Genomic DNA, 19,806 nt, shown 5'->3' with positions numbered 1-19,806 from the left:
AAATCTGACAGATTACATCACTAATATCATTACCACCTAAATAGATAATCATTAAAGTTAAATCAAGCAAAAGAAAAAGCTGGCTTTGAAAGTGAATATAGTACACCAAATCTCTTGCAAGTTTGTGGATGAAAGTCGAATGAAGCCATGAGTATGAATTAAAACTTTACCTAGGATACACAGATTTTACAAAAGCTTTTGACTTGCCTCCAACAAAACTTTTACTGTTAGCACTTGACCAACAAAGCTTTAAATCAGTTTATACATGCCATAGATTCTATTAGAATTTGTCAGGATAGTTGAAAAATCATAAATGAAGAGGAGTTGGACTACGATCTTTAATACACACATCAAAAAAGTTTTGCATCACCCTGGTTCCCAGAACTCCTGAAGATAGACATTGACTGTGGATATTGTATCACAGACACAGTCCCTTTGTCTGTTCAGAGATGTCGGTAAACCCATGCATAGTTGTAAACAACCATGCATGAGCAGCACCTATTAGATGGCAGGGGTCTGACAGCCAATCAGCTCCAGTCATTCCACTAGGAAGGATCATGTCATTTGTAGTTCAACCATGCCTAGACAGTCAATACCATGGTTGGATGGTGTCCACATTGTTACTCTGTGCCATGAAGGGCTCTCAAAAAGGGAAGTGTCCAGGCATCTTGGAGTGAACTAAAGTGATGTTGTTTGGACATGGAGGAATTAAAGAGAGACAGGAACTGTCGATGATATGCCTCACTCAGGCTGCTCAAGGGCTACTACTGCAGTGGATGACTGATACCTACGGATTATGGCTCATAGGAACCCTGACAACAATGCCACCATGTTGAATAATGCTTTTCGTGCAGCCACAGGATGTCATGTTATGACTCAAACTATGCGCAATAGGCTGCATGATGTACAACTTCACTCCCGACATCCTTGGTGAGGTCCTTCTTTGCAACCATGACACCATGCAGTGTGGTACAGATGGGCCCAACAATGTGCCAAATGGACTGCTCAGGATTGGCATCATGCTCTCTTCACCGATGAGTGTTGCATATGCCTTCAACCAGACAGTCATCGGACACGTGTTTGGAGGCAACCTGGTCAGGCTGAATGCTTAGACATACTGTCCTGTGAGTGCAGCAAGGTGGAGGTTCCCTGCTGTTTTGGGGTGGCATTATGTGGGGCCAATGTATGCTGCTGGTAGTCATGGAGGTGCCGTAACAGCTGTACAATATGTGAATGCCATCCTCCAGCCAATAGTGCAACCATATCATCAGCATATTGATGAGGCATTCGTCTTCATGGATGACAATTCACACCCCCATCGTGCACATCTTGTGAATGGCTTCCTTCAGGATAACGAGATCGCTCGACTAGAGCGGCCAGCATATTCTCCAGACATGAGCCCTATCAAACATTCCTGGGAATGATTGAAAAGGGCTGTTTATGGGCTACACTGAATCGCTGTTGAGGAGTGGGACAATCTGGACTAACAGTGCCTTGATGAACTTGTGGATAGTATGCCACGATGAATACAAGCATGCATCAATGCAAGAGGATGTGCTACTGGGTATTAGAGGTACCGGTGTGTACAGCAATCTGGACCACCACCTCTGAAGAAGGGCAGAAATGACGTTTAAGTTGATATCTATTCCAATTTTCTGTACAGGTTCCAGAACTCTTGGAAACAAGGAGATGCAAAGCTTTTTTTGATATGTGTATTACAAAAACTATTCTCAACAGTTGTAGAGGAAGTTTTCAGATTCCGACAGTGTGAAAAAGAAGAAGCAATTTGTTGTAATGCTACATACATATACCACCTTTGTTTTGCTGAGGGACTGTAGCCTGTTGTTTGCCTCTACTGGAGATAAGCATGAACAATCATTTGGAGAACTTAATAGAGCATTTTGCAACTAGGCCCGAAAAACAATTGTGGCACTGACACAAAAAAGCATGTAAGGCACAAAAAATAAAATAATTAGTTTTTTGGTGGAAAATAGTAGGGCCCATGTCTGTGGCATGGTGAACCCATTAAGTTGCTAGATTAGTAGTTTGTTTCTGCAGCTCTTCAAAAAGACAGCATTAGCACCAAATATAAAAGACTTGCACAAAGAAGCCAGTAATTCCATGTCACAGGACATAAGCCCGATCTCAAATAACTTTCATACTTTTCATTGTCATCACACTCTCAACAGCATTTTGTTTTGGCATTGCTCTCAGAGTGATTTAGTTACTTGATTAAGTGGGTAGAATCTCAGTAAAAGTGATCTCTTTGAAAGCAGTAAGTAGACACTTCTTATTGCCACAAAGCGTAACCATCTTTTTGTGGATTCCTCACGAAAAATTTGTTTTTTTTTAAATTTTACATTTTGCTTTTGGCAGAATGCTCATCAGCACAAAAGTATTAATGAATGTAAATAAAATTATTTAAACTTACATTAATCTAATGTAAAAATCATGTTGAATTAATGAACATTTTAAAAGGTGTTTAAGAAAGTAAAGTGTATTCAAAGATAAATAATGTCAGTCATAAGACTTCAGCTGTTAGAATAAACCAGATAAAAACAAAAGAAAAATTATGCTCCCCTTTCTAACACTTACATATGATACCTGGCACAAGACCTTATCAGGTATTTAACACTTTTAAAGTCATCATTCAAACTAAATGGCACATCTGCCATTGAGATATAGGCTGTTCTCTCAGGGGAAAACTGTATGCACTCTTCCATAGTTTTACCTCATGAACAGCACACACTGGTGGGTCCTCTATCGGAGAGCAGTGAAAAATCCAGAGCTGATTTATAAAGATTTTATTTCACCTACATGGCATCACAGCTTGGAGTCCTCGACTTCCATTCATTCCTTTCAAAAAAAAAAAAAAAAAAAAATCATGCATGGTCCAATGGTAATCATTGAAACACAAGCAATTCCAATAGTGCTGGATTTGAAAACTAAATATTCCAATTTTCTTTCTACTTTGTTTATATGTCAGACCTTATCAATTTGTTTCCATTTTTTCTTCATTAGGTAGTCATTTTTATGTATCAAATTGTAGAAATAGATAGCTTTATTTCTAATTTTAATTTAGATTAACAAACAAATATTTTCTTATAAAGTAGCAAAACTACAATTTTTCTTTTCAAAGTGAGAAATTCATAATATGAGTTTACAAAATGAGTGCCTCGCTATTGGCAGTGACAAATATTAAAGAGTTAATACCCCAATTTTATATGATAAGATAAAAATCATCCTTCTGTTATTATAATAAGCTACTGTGAAGGAGAAGTGCTATACTTGAATGCCTAATATTTAACATATGTATGATTGTCAAAGAACATTTTATAAAGAATCATTTTATGAATTTCACCAGATGTGCAAGTACAGACCTGTTCATCACCATTCAATGAACAACATGACTATGGCAATGAAGCAAATTCTTTGTCACAAACACCATTTTGCCGAGACCCAGATGAATTGCTTAAACCATCTGAAATACTTCAGCAGAGAAGATATGGGCAACCATTCAGGGGGGCATCACCTGTGAATAGTGAAGTTGGTGGATACAAATCAGGAATATCAAAAGTTAATGAGGTAACACTTTATATTATCCTAACTCATTTTTTCTTTTTTTAATAATGTGGCACAGATATGTTTATCATTTATCAAAAATAAAAACTCCTTGTCTTTTATTTTTCAAGAAACCAAACAGAGGCATCATGTTTGATCAGCCCAGACCCTACCAAAAGACAATCACAACTCCAAAGAGATTCGCACCAAAGCCACCGTCTCCAACATTCAGTCAGTCTTCTTATAATGATAATGAGGCACCTTCATATGATGCTGAGAACAACATTTTGTCAAGCCAAAGTTGGAACCAAACTTCAAGTTCTCCTACAAATGAAAGGTATTAATGAATATAAGTAATTTTTTTCTATATTACTATGATAACTGATATTCTGCACTGCTAGAAAAAAATTCTTAGCTATTATCAAGAATGTAAATAGAATTACATGACTCCTATAAGTCTTGGTATTCCACATGTATCCATGCCATCTTTTAAAGAATGTGAGACAAGCACCTGTTTTACAGTATACTGTGTTTTATATTCTAGTATAAAAGTTGTCTCTATACACAACTTGCTTGAACACAGGGCTATTCATTAAGATTTTCTTCAAAGGGTAATACATTATTTTGCTATTGTCTTCAGTCTGAACTCTGGTATGACACAACTCTCCATGCTAGTCTAGACTGCAAGCCTCTTCATGTCTACAGTGCTCAGAGCCATTAGAACCATTTTTCTTCATGTCTACATTAATACCCCAACCTACATCCAACTGAACTTGCTTACTCTATTCATGCTTTGGTCTCCCTCTACAGTTTTTATCCCCCATATTTCCTTCATTACCAAACTGACAATACCTTGATGCCTCAGTATGTGTCCAATCAACTGATCACTTCTTTTAGTCAAGTTGCACCATAAACTTCTTTTCTCCTCAATTCAGTTCAACAACTCCCATTAATTACTCGATTTTCCCACCTAATCTTTAGCAATTTTTTTGTAGCACCACATTTCAAAAATGTCTATTCTCTTCTTGTCTGAACTGTTTATTGTCCATGTTTCACTTCAGTGCAGGGCTAATCTACACACATATACCTTCAGCAAAACTTTATAATGTTTAAATTTATATTATGTGTATCAACCACATCCCATTACATATCTTTTACTTTTTGTTGTTCTTCTTGTAAAGTATGATAAAATTATTATTTGTGCAAAATTCTACCAGGCTGCTTCTTTTTCATTTCTTTTCTCCAGTTCATGTTCTTTCTCTTCCTTTTTCTACTATCAAATTCCAGGCCCCCATCACAATCAAATTTTCTTTTCCCTTAACTACCTGAATAATGTCTTTTATCTCATCATTCGTTGGCAGCTGGTGAGTCTTCCTGGTTCTCTGGCTGTGGCCCATGAAACTATTTGATTCCTAATGTTTTATCCAGAGCTGTGCTGGAGATCTTCAGAGGTGCTCCTGGTTCCACTGAGACAGCAAGACTCAGTGGAACTAGGGGCATCTCTGAGGATGTCCAGTGCAGCTCTGGACAAAATGTTAGGAGCGGAAAAGTTTCATGGGCCACAGCCATACAACCCAAAAGACTCGCCAGCAGATAAGATATCTGCTCATGTAAGCCTTCATTGTATGATCATCATGCATTCCTCCAATCATTTCATCAGCTGTGGAGTCAGTCAGCATTTAAACTTGTGCTAACATGGTGGAGTTTGGCTTCATGTCTAACTTAGCTATGATAATGCATCCACTATACTTTTCATGGTAGCTTACCCGCATTACCCCTATTTGATTTTGTATTTATTGTCTTGTGCTCACTTGATCATAAGTCTTGTCCTTCTTGCCACTCCACTTTGCTAATTCTCACTAAATCTAACTTAAACCTATCAGTTTCCCTTTCTAAATTCCCCACCCCCCTACCTAATTAAGGGTTCTAACATTCCATGCTTTGATCTGCAGAATTCCAGTTTTGTTTTTCCTGATAACAACATCCTCCTGAGTAGTCACTGCCTGGAGATCCCAATGGGATCCATTTTATACCCAGAACATTTTATCCAAGAGGATGTCATAGTCATTTAGTCATACAGTAGAGCTGTATGCCCTTGGAAAAATAACAGTTTTAGTATGCCCCCATTTTGGCTGCACCTACAGCATATTTATGTGTATCATTGAGGCATGTAAACCATCCCACCTTAGCAAGGTCTATGACTCATTGGGCATGGGGTAGGGGAGGAATATATCTTTTATTTTTGCTCAGTAAATATAAATTAATTATTTTTACTTTTTTATAGTTTCCTTGACAAAATAACTTAATGCAGCTATTAAACATAAATCATCATTTTACAGCTAAAAGTGAGTTTCTCTGTCTCTAACAGCAATTTTAATTACAGTTCATAATAAAGTCATACAGATAAAATGCATCTTTGGTTAAGGCAATTCTTAAATAACAGTCATTTCTTTGGTTCTAGCATACAAATATTTCCTTAAAAAACAGCCTGCAGAAAATTAAAAACTGACTTGGAAATTAATTTTTGTTGCACTTGTAACTATTTCTTTTATTTGTTACTTTCGGTGACCCATTGGCTTCACTGAGAATTTAAATATTTTATTGTATAAAGTGATAAGTCAAACTTTGAAACAGCACTGTTATTATGAAATGAAAATACTACAGTAAAGTTGGAAGGTCTCCTCATAAAAAAAGAATACATTTGCTTCTAACTGGACTATCCTTTTCAAGCCATAGTAGAGCAGATAAAATCTCTGAACAATCACTATAAAGTTCCATGTTTCTGGCATCCTCCCTTCTATCAGCTACAAGCCTCTAGTTTAAAACTGCTGGCTTGACACAAACTGAATCTTAAAATCATCCTGAATTTATTGCATGGACTACAATTCTGTGTCTGCTCCCGGAGTTCTGCAGTGTAAGTGGACCATTAAAGTGAGGTGATAAAAGTCATGGGACAGCAAAACGCATATATACAGGTGGTGGTAGTATCATATACACAAGATATAAAAGGGCAGTGCACTAGAGGAGCTGTCATTTATACTCAGGTGATAAAGGTCTCCAATTTAGTTATGACCACACTACAGGAACTAACAGCCTTTGAATGCAGGATGGTAGTTGGGACTAGGCACATGGGACATTCCATTTTGGAAATTGTTAGGGAATTTAATTTTCCAAAATCCACTGTGTAAAAGTTGTGCTGATAATACGAAATTTCAGGCATTACCTCTCACCGTGGAGAACACAGTTTCTGACATTCTTCACTTAATGACTAAGAGCAATGGTGTTTGCGTAGAATTGTCTGTGGTAACAGACAAGCAGCATTACATGAAATAACAGCAGGAATCAATGTGGGGCATGTGACAAATGTATCCATTAAGACAGTGTGGCAAAATTTGGCATTAATGGGATACGTCAGCAGACGACTGACACAAGTGCCTTTGCCAGCAGCATGACATCACCTGTAGTGCCTCTCCTGAGCTTGTGACCATATCAGTTGCACCCTAGATGACTGGAAAACATGACCTGGTCAGATGAGTACCGATTTCAGTTGGTAAGGACTGATGATAGGGTTTGAATATGTTGCAGACGCCACAAAGCCACAGACCAAAGATGTCAACAAGGCACTGGGCGATCTGGTGGTGGTTCCATAATGGTGTGACTATGTTTACATGGGATGAACTGATCATGGAGGAAATGGTTGTGTTCAGCTACTTGGAGACCATTTGCATGCATTAATGGATTTCATGTTCTCAAACAATGATGGAATTTTTATGGATAACAGTGCACCATTTCACCAGGCCACAATCATTCATGGGTGGTTTGAAGAACATTCTGGACAATTTGAGTGAATAATTTGGCCACCTGGATCATCCAGCATGACTCCCACTGAACATTTATGGGATAAAACTGAGAGACCAATTCATGCACAAAATCCTGCACCAACAATACTTTCACAGTTACAGACAGCTATAGAGGCAGGATGGCTCAATATTTCTGCAGGGGACTTCCAGTGACTTGTTGAGCCACATCCAATTGCTGCACTGTGCCAGGCAAAAGGAGGCATAACATTATATTAGGAAGAATCCTATGACTTTTGACACCTCAGTGTAAATTGTACATATTACTGGTCAAATGCACTGCTTGTTACAATCATGTAACAATCTTAAATAGTTCCCATTTGTTACCTCATTTTAAAATCCTTTTCCCTTTTCTTGTGGTATATGTCACATTGAGCCCATGTCTTTATCATACTATTATTTGCACTTTTCCCCTCCCTCCTCTTCTCATGAGACATCACCACATTCATCATTTGTCTTCCACTGCATCTGATTGTTGGTGACATTATCTCAGACTTGAGCATTAGTTTCCACCATTTTTAGCTACTGTGGTTACTTAACCATAAACTTATGCTAAGCTGGACTCACTGCTAGACTTGAGTCTCAAGACTTTAGTACTTATCCCAGTTTACAGATGTATATTGCCATGTTGATGTAAGATATCCAACCAAGTATTTTTTTTAATGTCTTCTAGGCACTGTTGCCCCCTCTAATCACAATTGACTGAAACACCAAGAGCACAAATTTATCCTAATTCTATAGATCAAAAACCTACATATACACTTGTGTCCAAAATTGAAGCAATAAACACAAATATTGTTGCCACAAAACAGTATAAACAGGTGACAGTAAAGCAGAAACTTTGTAAAGAATACAGAATGTAAACAACTGCAACATGCATAATGGTAGACAAAAAATTTCTTCATTTTTTTCTTACTTAATGGATTTCTACATACATTCCAATAACTGGTTAATGTGCTCAGTATGGGATGTCACCACCTCCGGCAGCAATACTGGCCTGACAACAATGGGGTATGCTGTGAATGATGTCATCGGCATCATCTTGAGGCAATTCTTGAGACATTCTTCCTGCAGAACTACTTGCAGTCTTGGAGAGGGGATGGTGGATGCTGACATGATACAAAACATCACCCTAGTGCATCACAAACATGCTCCATAGGTTTCAAATTGGGAGACTGTGCAGGACACACCATGCATGCAATATCTGCCATTTCCAAGAAAACGTCAACCACCCTTGCTCTATGAGGTTGGCATTATCATCCATCAGTAGGAAGACTGGGTCCACAGCACCTCACAACAACCACAGATGGGGACCCAAGATCTTGTCTGATACCTGACAGCAGCTAAACTCTGCTGATTCACCCACATAATTTCATGGCGAGGGGTTCGTGTGGTAAACATAATCCATTAGGGATCCTTTTCAATATCAGTCTCTTTCCACAATGTTTGGCTCCCAAAATTGTGTTCCACTTTCCCTCCAGAGGTGATTTCATCAAGAATCACTCTCCAAACTAAATTGGGACTCATCTGTGAAAAAAACACTGCCCCACTCTTCAACCATCCAGTCAGGTGGCACTCTAGATGTTCACTTCTGTGAAGATTTGTCAGAGGTAGACATACAACAGGTCTCTGACAATAAAGGCCACTCTGCCAATGCCTTCTGCACATTGTTTGTCTCAATATGACACATCCAGTGGATGCTGTGAGCTAACATGCCAGTTGCCATGGAGTACTAAGGCAGTATTATCGTGCCCTTACAGCCAAATAACATTCTCTTCTGAAGTCACATGTGGTCGGCCCTGCCCTGCTCTTTGGGATACAGATTTAGTATCTATAAACTGTCAACACCTCTGAGACTCTAAAGAGTTTTGTAACCAGTCTCCTTTGCAAAGTTGACACCATTTTCCCAGTATCCTACCAATGAAATGAAGTCTGCCAGCTGCTTTACCTATAACTTCTTATATTCCACATTGTTGAGGGTTCTGAACTTCAATAGTGTCCATTTCCACTTTGCAGAAAACATCTGGTCAGGCTCTGATCTTTCCTGGTGCTAAAAATTCAGGGCTATAGGATTTCATTTAAGTTGTTAAAATGTTCACTCCTTGTAATCATTTATCTACTGTTGCTGCACCTCTGATAATGGAATGGAATCAAACCATTTAGTTTGTGATCCATTGTATTTATAATTAATACATAAAACTTCAACACAATTACCTTGTTTATTTGAAGGATAATACGTGCTTCTTCATAACAACAATATGTTGCCTAATTCTAGAACAAACAGATGCATCCATCTATCACAACATACTGAATACCAGAGATCAATATGTTAGTCTGTAAGAATCTTTATTTATTAAAAAATTAAATAATTAATTAATTAAAAATAAAAGAGAGAGTGAAATAATATCACAATTAATAATGCTCCAGTCATGTCTTTGCATTTTATTATGACTGTATAACTGAAATGGTTGTAGCCTGCCCATTACCTATAGAAACATATCCTGGGTAGCTGTGCCTCTTTCAAACCTGTCTGAAAAGTTGGTGGTGCAGTGCACACTGAAAAAATGCAGTTCAAACACTTTACTTGCACTTTGATGTTGAATGAACTGCTATTTATGGCCAGATAAAATCTCATCTGTTATAATTACAGTACAGATAAATGGATAGCCACATGCTACACTCAGCTGATGTCCTATAATATGACTCATTGAGTGCAGTAACCTAACACTATTGTAATTAAACACAGTTACTTCCATGTGGTGGGTAAATCACTAAGACAATCACTGTATCAGTCACTCATACCACTGTCTTCCCAAACACATAATCATATTAGAATGAACATAATGTACACACTAATTAATGCTGTTCATTTGGAAAAAATACAGTATACAGTCTGATCCTATTGTTACAGCAAGTATTATTGAAGTTTAACACAGCCCATAATCACACACTCCACATTCAATTAATCATTTTAAAAAGTCACTAAATTATTGAAAGATCTCCCACATTGCCCCATATTGGCAGACATAGATCTTGCATCTACATCTACATCTACATCTACATCCATACTCCGCAAGCCACCTGACGGTGTGTGGCGGAGGGTACCTTGAGTACCTCTATCGGTTCTCCCTTCCATTCAAGTCTCGTATTGTTCGGGGAAAGAAGGATTGTCAGTATGCCTCTGTGTGAGCTCTAATCTCTCTGATTTTATCCTCATGGTCTCTTCACGAGATATACGTAGGAGGGAGCAATATACTGCTTGACTCTTTGGTGAAGGTATGTTCTCGAAACTTTGACAAAAGCCCGTACCGAGCTACTGAGCATCTCTCCTGCAGAGTCTTCCACTGGAGTTTATCTATCAACTCCGTAATGCTTTCGTATACGGATCCCACACTGCTGAGCAGTATTCAAGCAGCGGGCAAACAAGCTTACTGTAACCTACTTCCTTTGTTTTTGGATTGCATTACCTTAGGATTCTTCCAATGAATCTCAGTCTGGCATCTGCTTTACCGACGATCAATTTTATATGATCATTCCATTTTAAATCACTCCTAATGCATACTCCCAGATAATTTATGGCATTAACTGCTTCCAGTTGCTGACCTGCTATTTTGTAGCTAAATGATAAGGGACCTTTCTTTCTATGTATTCGCAGCACATTACACTTGTCTACATTGAGATTCAATTGCCATTCCCTGCACCATGCATCAATTTGCTGCAGATCCTCCTGCATTTCAGTACAATTTTCCATTGTTACAACCTCTCGATATACCACAGCATCATCCGCAAAAAGACTCATGAACTTCCGATTTCATCCACAAGGTCATTTATGTATGTTGTGAATAGCAACGGTCCTACGGCGCTCCCCTGCGGCACACCTGAAATCACTCTTACTTCGGAAGACTTCTCTCCATTGGCATGCTGCGTTCTGTTATCTAGGAACTCTTCAATCCAATCACACAATTGGTCTGACAGTCCATATGCTCTTACTTTGTTCATTAAACGACTATGGGGAACTGTATCGAACGCCTTGCGGAAGTCAAGAAACACGGCATCTACCTGGGAACTCTTGTCTATGGCCCTCTGGGTCTCGTGGACGAATAGCGCGAGCTGGGTTTCACACAATCGTCTTTTTCAAAACCCATACTGATTCCTACAGAGTAGATTTGTAGTCTCCAGAAAAGTCATTATTCTCGAACATAATACGTGTTCCAAAATTCTACAACTGATCGACGTTAGAGATATATGTGTACAGTTCTGCACATCTGTTCGACGTCCCTTCTTGAAAACGGGGATGACCTGTGCCCCTTTCCAATCCTTTGGAACGCTATGCTCTTCTAGAGACCTTCGGTACACCGCTGCAAGAAGGGGGGCAAGTTCCTTCGTGTACTCTGTGTAAAATCGAACTGGTATCCAATCAGGTCCAGCGGCCTTTCCTCTTTTGAGTGATTTCAATTGTTGCTCTATCTCTCTGTTGTCTATTTTGATATCTACCATTTTGTCATTTGTGTGACAATCTAGAGAAGGAACTACAGTGCAGTTTTCCTCTGTGAAACAGCTTTGGAAAAAGACATTTAGTATTTCCGCCATTAGTCTGTCATCCTCTGTTTCAGTACCATTTTGGCCACAGAGTGTCTGGACATTTTGTTTTGATCCACCTACCGCTTTGACATAAGACCAAAATTTCTTAGGATTTTCTGCCAAGTCAGTACATAGAACTTTACTTTCGAATTCATTGAACACCTCTCGCATAGCCCTCCTCACATTACATTTCGCTTCACGCAATTTTTGTTTGTCTGCAAGGCTTTGGCTATGTTTATGTTTGCTGTGAAGTTCCCTTTGCTTCCACAGCAGTTTTCTAACTTGGTTGTTGTACCATGGTGGCTCTTTTCCATCTCTTATGATCTTGCTTGGAACATACTCATCTAACGCATATTGTACAATGGCTTTGAACTTTGTCCACTGATCCTCAACACTATCTGTACTTGAGACAAAACTTTTGTGTTGAGCCGTCAGGTACTCTGAAATTTGATTTTTGTCACTTTTGCTAAACAGAAAAATCTTCCTACTTTTTTTAATGTTTCTATTTATGGCTGAAATCGTTGATGCAGTAACCGCTTTATGATCGCTGATTCCCTGTTCTGCGTTAACTGTTTCAAATAGTTCAGGTCTGTTTGTCACCAGAAGGTCTAATCTGTTATCGCCACGAGTCGGTTCTCTGTTTAATTGCTCAAGGTAGTTTTCAGATAAAGCACTTAAAAAAATTTCACTGGATTCTTTGTCCCTGCCACACATTATTAACGTTTGAGTCTCCCAGTCTATATCCGGCAAATTAAAATCCCCACCCAGAACTATAACATGGTGAGGAAATCTACTCGAAATATTTTCCAAATTATCCTTCAGGTGCTCAGCCGCAACAGCTGCTGAGCCAGGGGACCTATAGAGACATCCAATTACCATGTCTGAGCCTGCTTTAACCATGACCTTCACCCAAATTATTTCACATTTCGGATCTCCGTCAATTTCCTTCGATACTATTGCACTTCTTATTGCTATAAACATGACTCCCCCTTCACTGTCCAGCCTGTCTCTGAGGTATACATTCCAATCTGAGTTTAGGATTTCATTACTGTTTACGTCTGGTTTCAGCCAACTTTCTGTCCCTAGTACTATGTGGGCATTGTGACCGTTTATTGATGAGGGCAGTTCTGGGACCTTTCTATAGACACTCCTGCAGTTTACTATTAGCACATTAATATTGTTTTTCCCTGTTGCATTTTGCCTACTTCTACCTTGCCGTGTTGCAGGAGCCATCTTTTCAGGCCTAGGGAGGGAATTATCTAAGCTAAAAATATTTCTAAGCTATCCACAGACTGAATTTAGCTGACTTCCAATTTGTCTCTTTTATAATTTTACAATGATTTATGTATTGTTGTTCATTTGGAATTTAATAAATTACAATTAAAGATTCATTTCAACATGTACTTTCAGATACAGTAAAACATCCTGTAGAATTATGCTGGTTAGTTTAGACAAATATGTGAGTCTATTTCAGTAATGATGTTTTAGGTACATATCTTAATTATCTGAAATTAAATGAATGCAAGTGTTGCTAACTTATTTTCATCACTGGTTGTAGTGATATTTTACTTAATTATATAGTTTTTTCACCTATTTTGCCATGAAGTTAGTAATAAGTTATAGGTTTACATATGAACAATGGTGTTGGAATCTGAAATTCCAGATATTTTGTAATGAACAGACTTCAGACAAATTAATGGCTAATTATACTCCTCATAACCAAAGGAATGTAATAGATAACAAAATTAAGTTGGATAAGCCCTAAGTCCATATTTGAGATTTTTATGTACTGTGCATCTTCCACATAAATGACAATATAGAAGATAACGTTGCAACTGCGCCTGGTACGGTCACGGGGTTGAAAAGATGGAAAGCGAGGTGGGACCCGCAGAGAGGTCCGCGAACAACAACACAACGGGAGAGTACAGACACAACCAACGAAGGACAGAATGAACAACAACAAGATTGAACAGCAGAGTCATAAGCAAACCTAACAAACATGTCCACTCGTACACAGAACAAGTAAGTAAGAGGTCTAACAAGAGGCGATGTGTTAACAGACGTATGCGAGATTAGACTGGCTGGCTGAGCAAGAGGCAGGCGCTCCAGTACGCTATCGGGGGTGCCGCTATTGGCCCTGGAACCAAGTGTTCCACTGTGGTACCCTCACACTAAAAGCGTGCCAGGAGGCACACGCCGCCACAGCTTAGGGCTCGATGGTGGAGAGACCTCTCGGAGTCTTCAACGTCCATGACATCTGGTGCAGATTCAAATTCCAGGGTGCGCGATACCAAATCCCTCCCCCCTGAAACTTGCATGTAGAGGTGGAAACACTCCGGATGGTGCTGAGGTGGGCAACAGTGGGAAGAGGAACTGGGCGCATCAACCACAATTGGCAGGGAGGGAAGAATGCCTGAGGTAGCCATGACTGCCAATCCAGAGTCTAGGTTGGGGGAGGGAGCTACTGAGCCACCCGGAGGCGGAGAGGGCCGGCAGCAGGCCCGCGGGGAGATGGCAACCATGAGCAGGGATGGTGACTCGAGGACCACGTCCGTACCTAAAGGAGGTAGGGAAAGAGGCGGCACAAGGGTGGAGCTGATTATGATGGTGGCGCTCCAACCCTTTCGACATCTGCATCTCTATCACATGCCACCCATGGGCTGCGACGACCGTGGCGGGTGTCCAACCCACCTTGTGCCTGTACTCGCGGGCCCACATGGCCATGTCACCAAAATGTTGTAACTGTGACTGGGGTGGTCATGGGGTTGAAAAGAAGGAAAACTGTGGCGAGACCTGCGGAGAGGCCTGAGAACAACAACACAACAAGAGAGAATGGACATGACCAATGAAGGACAGAACAAACAACAAGACTGAACAATGGAGTCACAAGGAAACCTAACAAACACGTCCACTCATACACAGAACAAGTAAGTAAGCGGTCTAACGAGAGGCGATGTGTCATCAGACATACACGAGATTAGACTGGCTGGCTGAGCGAGAGGCAGGCACTTAAGTACACTATTGGGGGTGCCACTATTGGCCGCTGGAACTAGGCCAGGAGGCGCACGCCACCACAGCTTACGGCTCGATGGTGGAGAGACCTCTAGGGATCTTCGACGTCCGTGATGTCTGGCGGGGATTCAAATTCCACGGCGTGTGGAACCAGAGATAAAATAATACCAGTAATAATAATAATAATAATAATAATAATTCTGAGAGGAAGAAAAACATGATAGCTGGAAAGGATCTATCTGCTTTGTTAGAGGTTCACCATGTGGTGACATTAAAAACTGATATTTTGTGATCATTCCACTTCATATTCCAAAAATTATTACACCCAGGTATTTGTATTAGTTGATTGATTCCAACTGTGGTTCACTGATATTGTAGGCATAGTATACTACTTTTCTACATTTGTGAATTCCACAGTAATATATTTAACACAGGTTCCCATATTTCCACCACTTTTAAATCTTATCAAGAACTGTCTTGATATTTGTGCATTTTGAATGAAACATGTTTGGCTACTAAGAGAGGCAATACACGAAGCATCCACCTTCATGCAACTGCCAGTTCAGTCTCTTCAGCATCTCTGTTACACTCTCCCATGGGCCAAGCAAACCTATGAACATTCATGTTGCCCTTCTCTATATGTATTCAATATCCCCTGGTAGCCCTCTCTGGTATGGGTGCTACATACTTAAACAATATTCTAGAACGTGTTGAGCAATTTGTAAGCAGTCTCCTATTAGATTGATTAAATTTCATCAGTATTCTACAAATAAACCAAAGTCTGCCACCTGCCTTAGCCATGACTACATGATCATTCCATTTCATATCCCTATAGAGTGTTAAACCCGGGAATTTGTATGAGTTTACTGATTCCGTTGTTGACTCACTGATATTCTAGTCATAGGATACTACAGTCTTTTGTTTTGTGAAGTGCACAATTTTATGTTTCTGAACATTTAAAGCAAATTGCTAATTTTTGCACCCCTTTGAAATTTTATGAAAATCTGACTGAATGTTTTTGCAGCTTCTTTTAAACAGTACCTCATTATAGATAACTGCATTATCTGTGAAAAGTCTGGTTGCTACTGATACTGCCCACAAGGGTATTAGTATACAACATGAAGAGGAAAAATCCCAACATACTTCCTTGTGACACTACCAAAGTTAGTTCTGTTGTGGCGTAGCAAGACAGCCACGCCACTCGGAGGTAGCCGAAAGGCACGCGTACACACACGCCGGCTGGCGTGAGTTCTGGAACAGGATACTTGGTGAATGCTATAGAGAAAAATATGCAGTTCCTCGGATACTTAACTTTAATGCATCCTTGTGGTACATCGCTCTTGACTATACAAATTAGACTATCTTCAGATACGGTTAATTACAATCACTGTAAGGCTAATGACGCCTTGCTAGGTCGTAGCCATGGACTTAGCTGAAGGCTATTCTAACTGTCTCTCGGCAAATGAGAGAAAGGCTTCGTCAGTGTAGTCGCTAGCAAAGTCGTCGTACAACTGGGCGAGTGCTAGTCCGTCTTTCTAGACCTGCCATGTGGTGGCGCTAGGTCTGCAAGTACTGACAGTGGTGACACGCGGGTCCGACACGTACTAATGGACCGCGGCCGATTTAAGCTACCACCTAGCAAGTGTGGTGTCTGGCGGTGACACCACAGTTCTACATCTGTCAATGACTCTCAATCCATGATATCTTGCTGCATCTGCCATAAAATCCACAGTCCAGTCACATATTTTACTTGGTACCTCACACAGACATACTTTGGATAATACACATAAATGTGGTGCTGACTCAAATGCTTTTCAGAAATTTAGAAATACTGAATCTACCTGACTGCCTTGGTCCAAAGTTCTCAGTATGTCAAGTGAGAAAAATGTCAGTTGGGTTTCACATTGTTGATATTTTTTGAACCCTGCTGTATGGCATGGAGGAGATCACTCTGTTTGAGACACCTCATTACAGTTGAACACAGAATATTTTTTTAGAATCTATAACAATTGAATGCCAAGGACATTGGACTGTAGTTTAGCGGAACACTTCTGCCTCTGTTCCTGTAGGTAGGCTGACCTGGGATGTCTTCCAACAACTGGGCACGGGATCTACAACAGACTACCGTATTTACTCGAATCTAAGCCGCACTTTTTTTCCGGTTTTTGTAATCCAAAAAACCGCCTGCGGCTTAGAATCGAGTGCAAAGCAAGCGGAAGTTCTGAAAAATATTGGTAGGTGCCGCCACAACTAACTTCTGCCGTCGAATATATGTAGCGCTACACAGACATGCTCTGTAGGCACAAAGATAAATACTGGCGCCAAAACCTCTGCGTCAGTAAATAAATTAAAAAAAAGGTGGAAGACGAGCTTTTTTTTCTCCGCCCCGAGTTTCGACCACTGCATTTTCATACATTATCCAACGAAGTAAATACAAATTCCATATTGTTCATCTTCGAATGTATTAGAATTTCAATGTACTACGAAAATCCGACTGGCAAGACTGTTTGGGATGTTTTTCAATATGGCCAACTCTACGTTCTGAATTTTTTCCTACCTGTGAGAAGAGATGGTTGCTAATAGTAACCTGATGAAATGTGAATCACAAGAAGTATTCTCTTCACCATTCACCATAAGAATAATACAAATATAAACATTTTGCCATGTGTTCTTCTGTGTTTGTTGCTATCTCATTTAAATCCTGTCTGCCTAATAAACTACGAAACTAGAGTGAGACAACAGCAAACGCGGAAGAATACACTTATCGTGTCATGTTTATATTCATATTATTCTTAGCCTAATAGTGATACAGTCAGAAATGAACCACGGCAACTGACTAGATTTTTAAATCTAAGATGACTCTAATTTCTGTGCAGAATTTGATGTACTAAAGAAGCGGCCGCAAAGATTTTCAAACGGAGAAAAATTTTCGCCTAACTCTCGTTCAGAACATGTTCTATCATACACAGCCTATTATTTGGTTCTTGTTGATCATTCTCAAAGAAAGCAGCAGTGTAAGTAAACAACAAATAGCAGTCTCTTGACATTGCTTCGCTAATGAGATGATTCGTCTCTTTTTAGCTGTAAGCGGCAGTAGCGCGCACAAAAGCAAGCCATGCCACGAATGGCGACAGGCCGTAAACACGCACTATCATAATGCAACAAACAATGCATGACACAGTACAGTGATGCATTTTCAGCTTAGAGTGACGTAAACACCTATAACAGAGAAAACGGCACTTATCAGATCAAACAAAATAAGCAATCGATTCAAACTAGACGAAGCACGTGAAAAAGGAAGGGTACCCGTATAAATACGGACGGAGCGCCTGACGCATAGCAATGGCTACCTGGTAAAGCTTAACTGCTAAGCTTACGACTCGAACCAAACTACTGTAGCTGTATCATCTTTCATTCGACCTAAATTGTGTCTCGTATTACAATGGACCAACTTTGTTTCGATTTGGAGGTGCGGCCTAAAACTTTTCTGTCCCCTTGAATTTCGAGTCTCAAATTTCGGGTGCGGCTTAGATTCGGGAAATCTTTTTTTCCTTTGTTTCGAGTCTCATTTTTCAGGTGCGGCTTAGATTCGAGTGCAGCTTAGATTTGGGTAAATACGGTATACACTGAAGAGCCAAAGAAACTGATACACCTGCCTAATATCATGTATGGCTCCTGCAAGCATGCAGAAGTGCCACAACACAAATTGGCATGGACTCAACTAATGCCTGAAGTAGTGCTGGAGGTAACTGACATCACAAATCCGGCAGGACTGTCCATAAATCCATAATAGTACGAGGGTGTGGAGATCTCTTCTGAATTGCAAGTTGCAAGGCATCCCAGATATGGTCAATAATGTTCATGTCTGGGGAGTTTGGTGGCCAGTGGAATTGTTTAAACTCAGGAGAGTGTCCCTGGAACTACTCTGTAGCAATTCTGGACATGTGGGGTGTCGCATTGTCCTGCTGTAACTGCCCAAATTTGTCAGAATGCACAGTGGACATGAATGGATGCAGGTGATCAGACAGGATGCTTACGCATGTGTCATCTATCAGCGTCATATCTATACATATCAGAGGACACATGTCAGTCCAACTGCACATGCCCCACACCATTACAGAGCCTCCAGCACCTTGAACAGTACCCTGCTGACATGCAAGGTCCATGGATTAGAAAAGTTGTCTCCATACCCATACATGTCCTTCCACTCAATAAAATTTGAAATTAGACTCAGCCAACCATGCATCATATTTCCGGTGATCAACAGTCCAACGTCAGTGTTGATGGGCCCAGGTGACGCATAAAGCTTTGTGTTGTGCAGTCACCAAGCGTAAATAAGTGGGCTTCCAACCCCAAAAGCCCCTATCAATGATGTTTTGTTGAATGATTCTCACACTGACACTTGTTGATGGCCCAGCATTGAAATATGCAGCGACTTGCAGTAGGGTTGCACTTCTCTCATGTTGAATGATTCTCTTCAGATGTTGTTGGTGCTTTTCTTCCAGGTTCTTTTTCCAGCCACAGTGATGTTAGAGATTTGATGTTTTACTGGATTCCTGATATTCACAGTACACCCATGAAATGGTTCTATGGGAAAATCCCCACTTCATCTCTACCTTGGAGATACTGTCTCCCATTGCTCACGTGTTGACTGTAATTCCATGTTCAAACTCACTTAAATCTTGACAAACTGCCATTGTAGCAGCAGTAACACATCTAACAACTATGCCAGGCACTTGTTATCTTACGTAGATGTTGCCAACCACAGCGCCATCTTCTGCCTGTTTACATATCT

General features: G+C 40.0%; 1 protein-coding gene across 3 annotated transcripts in view; it reads left to right on the top strand.

The window, feature by feature from the left end:
• The window catches only part of LOC126161547 (neither inactivation nor afterpotential protein C), a 388,525-nt gene that overhangs the window by 353,705 nt on the left and 15,014 nt on the right, over positions 1 to 19,806 (top strand). For all 3 annotated transcript variants that reach the window (XM_049917480.1, XM_049917478.1, XM_049917479.1), the window contains exons 25-26: positions 3,365 to 3,585; positions 3,693 to 3,898. In XM_049917480.1, coding sequence (XP_049773437.1) covers positions 3,365 to 3,585; positions 3,693 to 3,898 — 427 coding nt within the window. The remainder of the gene's footprint in view (positions 1 to 3,364; positions 3,586 to 3,692; positions 3,899 to 19,806) is intronic.

Source organism: Schistocerca cancellata, chromosome 2 (assembly GCF_023864275.1).
Source record: "Schistocerca cancellata isolate TAMUIC-IGC-003103 chromosome 2, iqSchCanc2.1, whole genome shotgun sequence".
Taxonomy (NCBI): Eukaryota; Metazoa; Arthropoda; class Insecta; order Orthoptera; family Acrididae; genus Schistocerca; species Schistocerca cancellata.
Note: the sequence above shows the minus strand (reverse complement) of the source record. Positions and strands in the feature narration are given on the sequence as shown.